Raw genomic sequence first — 7,607 nt, forward strand, 5'->3', positions numbered from 1 at the left:
GCCACGCTTCAGCGCCTCAATTAACAGTATATTTGTAAGGAATTTCATAAATTCTCTCTCTCTCTCTCTCTCTCTCTACTCCTCTTTTTCAAATATCTCTATGTATTTTTCCCTTTGACCAATGAGCTTTCAGAATCTATTGATTCAGGATAGGCAGCAGTGTTCTGCGTCAAGGATTTTATCAAATTTTCAGTTATTTTTGTTGGCAAGTTCAGATTATTTATCGAACTCTCTGCATTCTTAGCTCCGTGATTGCTGTATTTTATTAAAGCTTGGCAAGCTGTTGAATTTGTCCGAATGTATTGGTGTTCTGCAGGAGCTTTTTACTCACTATATGGCACAGAAGATAATAAAAGTATTCCAGTAGATCTTAAGACTGTTGTAAATACTCAAGAGAGCATTTTAGTAGCTGCCTAAAATCGTCTTTAGCGGAAAGCTCATTACTCAACTTTTTTGTTTTTTTGTTTGAAGTAGATCAAGTATCATACGTGTATTTGATATAATTTCCTTTTACCAGAACGGCCATGCCAACCTAAATTATACTCTGTCACTTGTGTTAATTGACTTCTACTGTTAGGTTACAAAAAACGCAACAATTGAAAATGAAGCACATTTAATTACTCAGCAAGACGCCATTAACAAGTGTTGTCGATAGACAGGGAAAGCAATTCGTCATCAGATGCATTTGAGATAGTTCCACTAAAGGACCTTGGTACCACTGAGAAAAAAAGGAAGAGCGACTTCTTGATTACTATGCTTCGTGTTCTGTGTGTTTTTATGTGAATGACGCAGCCGGTGAATGGCCCACCGTACAATGATTCCTTGTCCTGGCCGTTTTCGGGAGTTGAACCGGTGCCAAGGACGGAGCCCAGTGGCGGGAATTTAAAAGGATGCACTGCTCAGGAATAATAATGAACGTCATTCAGGAAATGTGTGCGTTTGTATGTATTAGATGTGATTGTAAATGATAGTGGGTTGGGTTATTGTGTATATTTGCTCTTTTTTTTCGTTGAAAATGTTTACATTGATTTTTTACGAATATGTTAATGATTGTCTTGTGTTAGCATTAATGCAGTGTAGATGGCATATGTGAGGCACGATTTTGCCCTGTATGTTTATTCACTTTTAAAATTAAGCGTGTATGTAAACAAACATCCTGTGGCTCGTGCAGAAGTCAGGGCAGCAAGGTCATTGGTCCAGGCACTTTAGACCCTGATTGGTTCTTTGTTTGTGGTTGCATTTGTTTGAATTTGTCTTATGTCATGGCTTTGTTCATATCTATTTCTCTGAAACTGCATATGACCAAATATATGAACTGAAAAGTCCGACTTTTGTTTGTGTAGGGAGTTATTGAAGAAACTCCCATAGAGCGAGAGAGAGAGAGAGAGAGAGAGAGAGAGAGAGAGAGAGAGAGAGATTCCTTCAGGTCTAAGGTGTATTACAGCTACATGATTAAGCTTTCTCGGGTTTTATCATTTGTCTCTTTTCTTCTCTGTCAACCTAAGAAATTCACACGGAAATAATGCCTTCTTGGATAAGATTTTATTCTAACCCAAAGAAATGGGGTTATATTCTCTCTCTCTCTCTCTCTCTCTCTCTCTCTCTCTCTCTCTCTCTCTCTCTCTCTCTCTCTCTTGACGTTTAACCTTTAAGCTGAAGCCTCTCCACCCCCTCCACTTTTACTCGTCTTTTCAGATGTAGCATATTCCCAATTCCCCTCTCCCCTCTGTGCTTGGACCCTCTCTCTCTCTCTCTCTCTCTCTCTCTCTCTCTCTCTCAGTGTAAGTTAATTTTGCAAACGTTTATTCATCTTTTCTTCGGCATGGTAAACATTTTCTCAATATAAGGAGGCGCCATTATATAGACGCATTGTTTATTAAATATATATGTTCTTAAGAAATTATTTGTTCTCATTTTTTTTAATGGTATGTGGGTTCATTTTATTGCTAGATTAGCTACTGGCGTTTTCATTATCGCAGACTTATTTATGTATGGACTGCTTATGCAGAGGTTTCTGTTTTTAAAATGCTTTACAACGTTCGGTTTTGTGTAGCCTAAAATTTGCTTGGTCCTCTCGACATGTGTGTGATGGGGAAAAGGATTATTGATTACCTTCTCCCCTTCCCTCCCCTTCCCGGCCTTTCCCCTTCCACATTTGGGTCCTTTCCCTCTCCCCGGAAGCTTCATTGTACTGCTTTCGTGCAGTCGTAGCCTTTGATGTCGGATTAGGATTCTGGATTAAGATCTTTACTTCTGTTTTTATTCTTGTTTTCTGTGCACAATGAAAACAGAAATTCACATTTATATATATATTATATATATATATATATATATATATATATATATATATATATGTATATATATATATATATATATATTAAAGTTAAATCAGGTTCTCAGTCATTGGAAAGCCTCATCTCTTGTTGTCATTTTTTTACCCCAGACGACGGATATATGACGCCCGCTAAGGCTAGGCTATCTCCTCTCTTTCTGTGACGAGATCATCATTCTGATGATTGGTCGTTTTGTATGTTTTCTCTAATTCATTAGTTTTTCCTTCTCAACCCTCCCTTTTCTTCCCTACCTTCTTTGCCTTTAGTACGTTTAGAAATTTTCTTTCTTCATTTCTGTAAGCTCCGCAGCCAAACAGCAAGGGGATGATGTAATAACGTAGGATCCCCTGGGTAGAAAAAGAGGAGAGATTTTCTCTGCAAGTTTTCAGGTTTTCCGGAAACAGGAAAAGAAGTTGGGGTCTCTCTCTCTCTCTCTCTCTCTCTCTCTCTCTCTCTCTCTCTCTCTCTCTCTCTCATTGGCGTTATCAGATGAAGTATGCCAGCAGGCGAGCATAGTCCAATTATTTGTCGACTGATAAAAGATAAGGAATGAGTTCTTATCTCTCTCTCTCTCTCTCTCTCTCTCTCTCTCTCTCTCTCTCTCTCTATGCCTCAGTTCCTCACACTCTCGTATGTCGTCTGGGAATGGCAGTGCAATTGTACATCCTCTATGACAGCGTCATCCAGTGTCTCAACTTCGTTGTGAATAGAATCGTACCCTTTATGGTTTCCTGTGGAACTCCCGACACTATGCTAGACCATCGAGATTTTTTGATTGTTAGGTTTATTAATGTCATTGAGAAGTTCGTCATACACTACGAGTAATGCCTTATTTGTCCCCGTATGGTGTACGGTATTTCTAAGTGTTTCTGTTATTTAATTGTCTTGGTTCCTTTACTCATTGCCGTACAGAGTAGTTTTCTTTTGTATTCTACTTATGCCTTTGGATTTCGTTTAAACATGCCATGCGAAAACGACTCCGTTATAGTTTTCTGTAATATGGAGGGGTTCTCCATTCTCACAGATCATATGCCATTTTTTTGATGTTACGACAATGTGAGGTAGGCCTCTTTTATAACAAATATGCAAAGTAACTTGATTTACCTCATTCTGTGGTGTCACATTATCGGTCAGACAGACAAACGGACAGCAATGAGCGTTCTTCAGTAATCAGGAGAGACAGTGCATTGATGAATGTGTCCTGGAGATAAGTAAAATGAGAGGGAAAAATTGACTTAACTACTGTGCATTGATGCATAGGGAAAGGATGGTACGAAAGTGCTATGTAGTAGAGGGCGTAAGATAAATAAAAACGATACAAGTAACGAATCTTGAAAACTGTAACTTGTTTCTCTTACAGGAAAATACAAATACCTCTGTCCTCAATCTTTTACATGCTGTGCCAATCAATGTTCATCTCTTCCCCGGTATGATAGTGAGTTTCATCTCGCAGTCAGAGAGAGAGAGAGAGAGAGAGAGAGAGAGAGAGAGAGAGAGAGAGAGAGAGAGAGAGGGCGGGGACCAGGAGGGAAACGTCGGAGTGAGCTGTCGGGAAGAAGTGGAAAACGTGTCTCAGGTCACGTGTACCACCATGAGTTGAGTTTGGCTACAGTGCCGTCGAGAATGTATGTGTGTGTGTGTGTGTGTGTAATCTTTTACAGAAGTCCAGGTTTTCTTTCTACTTGATACATTTTTTTCCAATTCTAGTTCATGTCAGTTTTCTTGGTATTGCTTACAGGCTACAGGAATACTTAATTTAAATAATTTTGTGGGGTCATGCGACTAGAGATGATTCTGTCAACACTAAATTGTCAATTTGGTACCAGTGTGTTTTTTTCAGACTTTCTCTCTCTTTCTTTAAAAATTCATTGTACCTTTGTTGGCCCTGTAATCAGATGATTGATGTGGGCTGCTGCTAGAATGTCGATGAACTAGACGTTTATTATTGCTCCGTCAAAATGTATATCATGAAAAGGAAAGGGCCTTAGGGAGGTAATCGTTACCCCGCTAGGTCGAAACCACCATAAGAGCTTCTTCTCTATCATAAACGTGACCATTCTTTTTCCTTTTGGTCAGACTCATAAACCGTCGTTATGAGCGTTCAATTTTGGCCTCTTTCCCCGGGGGATGGGGGATTAAAAGCTGTGCTTTTTCATTCCGTACGTATTAATAGTCTTCGTGGTTTTTCCTTACTTGTAGATCTAATATTTCCTTAGAAGTCATAATACCAATCCTGGAGTCCGTGACTATAAATTCCTTTGGACAGTCAGTATACCTTCTGGAAATAACCCATTGTCTTAATCAGCTACATAAACTAGGATCTTTCAGTAATTTGCAGAAACACGACTTTTCCTGCTGGCCATCGTTGATGATAATAGTTGTTCTATTATTTGGTGAACAAAGTTGAAATGAATCGCCTTGTACCGGTTGGTTGTTTTCCAGAGAGGGAAAGAGAAAGAGAGAGAGAGAGAGAGCTGTTTCTTCGTTCTCCTCTACATAGACGACACGGACCTAAGGCAGACGGAAAGGGTACATCGAGGGGCCCCGGCTTTAGGTTCGCAGAGGAGAAAAATGTGTGGAGGAGGGCAGCAGTTGGGCGCTTGAGAAGATTGTCCGTAGACTCGATGTAGATTCCTCAATGTATAGGTGGGGAAACTCGTGCTCCTTTGCGGAATCATTTGTTAAGTTGTGGAACTCATGATTTGCTCAGAAACCTGTGCACTGCTGTGAACTTGTGATATATCTGGAAACTCTTATTCTTGTCGTTCGTGATTGCTTGTGGGTACATATTTTCATTTCCACCGCTGGAACGTAAGTATGTACTGCAGTGGCTTCATTTTACGTCAGTCGATGGCCCTTGAAATGCAGTTGCCATATGTTTTGCAAAAGCTACTCGTGCCGTGGAAAGGCAGCCTATATATTTAGAGGACTCATAATGTTACAAGAAGGTTCATTATGTTTATATTAATTTTCTGTCTTTAATTGAGAGGTGTACAAGAAAAGTATGGTAGTTTAGTTGCAGATAAAACGTTGATTTGAAGTTAGACCAGTTGGAATCCTTTGGAGTCATATCGCCAAGGAATTGTGGTTAGACGATAAATGTTAAATCTTATCAGTTTGATCTCAGAGATTTCTGGTGCTTCCTACTTTTGACATTGCCTAAGCGACATTTGTAATAGTCTGAAGTCATTTCTGCATTTTCAGTCCCTGGGGAACATTCTCGACATGTAGAGTAAAAATTGTGATTCTTCATATTAGGAAAGGGCCACAACTCCTTGATATTTTTGAGGACATTAATGGTTGCTGCTATTATTCAAGTGGCATTTTTGTTACATTCTCCGGAGGTCATTCCTGTTATGTTACACGGAAGACATTTTATATTTTAATATTTAGAGGGAATTAGTAGCCTATGTTGTCATTTTTAGATAACGTTTCTTAGTGTTTATGAAGATGAGGTTTATCTGCGATACTTGGAAGGGCATTTGCGTAATTCTTCGGAGGATATACATAATTTCTTCTTCGAAGGACATTTCTTTTTATCTAGAAACGACGTTCTGTGTTGCCATCCATCGGAATATTTCCTCTCATATCTTCATTTTGACAGGATTATTCTTTTATCAGTTTTGCAAAGTCCCCTAATGGTGTCAATCCGTATTTACTGTCCATGGAAACATGTGAAAAGGCAGGTAGTTCCCGGCCGTAAGTTGTAATTTTTTACAAGCTAAATGAAGGGATACCGGGGTATTCAGATGAACGTAAATGACCATCCAACTCTATTGTTAGATTAGTGTAATAGTATTATTATGATTGACAGTTTCCTTTCCCCTTTCCGACATTTCGCGGAACAAAAAGCAGTCCAACCACGACTGAACCTTTGAGGTCTTAATCAGTTGTTTTTAAACTCCTCTCTCATCGAACACCCCACCTCTTGCATGTTATTGTTGTAGTGATTGCAAGACAGATTGTATGTTCACAATGGAAACTCTCTCTCTCTCTCTCTCTCTCTCTCTCTCTCTCTCTCTCTCTCTCTCTCGTGTGCACAACAAAAGCTTCTTTCTAACAAAGGTGAGACGTAAGAGTAGGAGGGGTTGGTTGTGTTGTGCTTGTCCGGGAGAGCAAGTCGCGTGCCATCTGCTCAAAGCTCTATTGTTTGTGGATGCAGGATCACCTAAGGATACCCCCCTTTTACTCATTGCCTTTCTCCTCCTCCTCCTTCCCCATCCCCCTACCTCCCATATCAAGCCCTGTCTGGTGGCCCCCGTCCCCTATGCTAAACCCTTTATTCTCACTCTGTGGAAGGGGTTGGCCGCTCTCAAACCTTCTCCCCCCTCATATCTCTCTCTCTCTCTCTCTCTCTCTCTCTCTCTCTCTCTCTCTCTCTCTCTCTCTCTCCGGACAGAAATGAAGTGTTTAGGGGATCAAGAAATGAGAGAGAGAGAGAGAGAGAGAGAGAGAGAGAGAGAGAGAGAGAGAGAGAGAGAGAGAGAGAGATTAAATGTGAGAGCAATGTGAATTTTTTTATGCTCTTCAGAATACAGCAGAAATAGATTTTATATAAAGGTACATTCATAATTATTGAAAGTATTCAAAAGTTAATTTTCTCAGTGCCTTTAGTGACTGAAATTATCCCTGTGTGCCTCAGACTAAAAGACAGTTGAATTCATAACAAATCAGACATAACTATGTAATTCACTTCAACCGAGGTTTAATTGCTTTCAGCATTATTAAATTGTAATCTTTTGTATTTTTAAATTACTTACTCCAGTTCGATTGACATTACTAGCTTTCCACAGGTACAGACAATTATTTCAGCTGATAATTAGGAGCCACTATTGTAATTCATTTCCAAACCAGAATACGGTGTTCCCTTCATAGTAATTTGTGGTCTGATCACCAAACATAGTAAGGTGCACGTGTGGGTCAGTGGTGTGATAATGAAAACGCGACTCTGTCATTCCCCCACCCCTTGGAGTATATGGAATTAGTCGCGTTTTCTGTTTTGTGCCTTTTTTAATATGTAGGCCAGTGTTTGGAGCCGTAGCATAGAAAACTGCTACTGCTGCGACACCCAATCATTCGCACGTCCCGAAAGTAGAGCTGTTACAAATGTTTTGTTTGTTTTTCTTTTGCTTTCGCAGCCAGCTCGATTCCTCCTCCTCCATAACCTCTTGTTCTACCACCACCTCCTCCCTCGGGGTTGATGATGTTAACCGACCTAAGCAACTGCCGATACCCGCCCTGAACAAGTTAGTTTTTTGCCATGTTTTTCTGTCT

At 40.0% G+C, this 7,607-nt stretch overlaps 1 protein-coding gene across 5 annotated transcripts in view; it reads left to right on the forward strand.

Moving 5' to 3' along the window:
• Utx (Utx histone demethylase) overlaps positions 1-7,607 on the forward strand; it is a 292,973-nt gene that overhangs the window by 246,759 nt on the left and 38,607 nt on the right. Inside the window, exons 1-2 of one of the 5 annotated variants that reach the window (XM_067097011.1) lie at positions 4,759-4,979; positions 7,472-7,579. The exons of 1 other annotated variant lie outside the window; for it this stretch is intronic. In XM_067097011.1, the coding sequence (XP_066953112.1) occupies positions 4,972-4,979; positions 7,472-7,579 (116 nt within the window). In that variant the 5' untranslated portion in view covers positions 4,759-4,971. Of the gene's footprint in view, positions 1-4,758; positions 5,145-7,471; positions 7,580-7,607 lie in introns of those variants that run through there. 3 more of the 5 variants (XM_067097013.1, XM_067097009.1, XM_067097014.1) reach the window with 3 other exon arrangements.

Source organism: Macrobrachium rosenbergii, chromosome 53 (genome assembly GCF_040412425.1).
Source record: "Macrobrachium rosenbergii isolate ZJJX-2024 chromosome 53, ASM4041242v1, whole genome shotgun sequence".
Lineage (NCBI taxonomy): Eukaryota > Metazoa > Arthropoda > Malacostraca > Decapoda > Palaemonidae > Macrobrachium > Macrobrachium rosenbergii.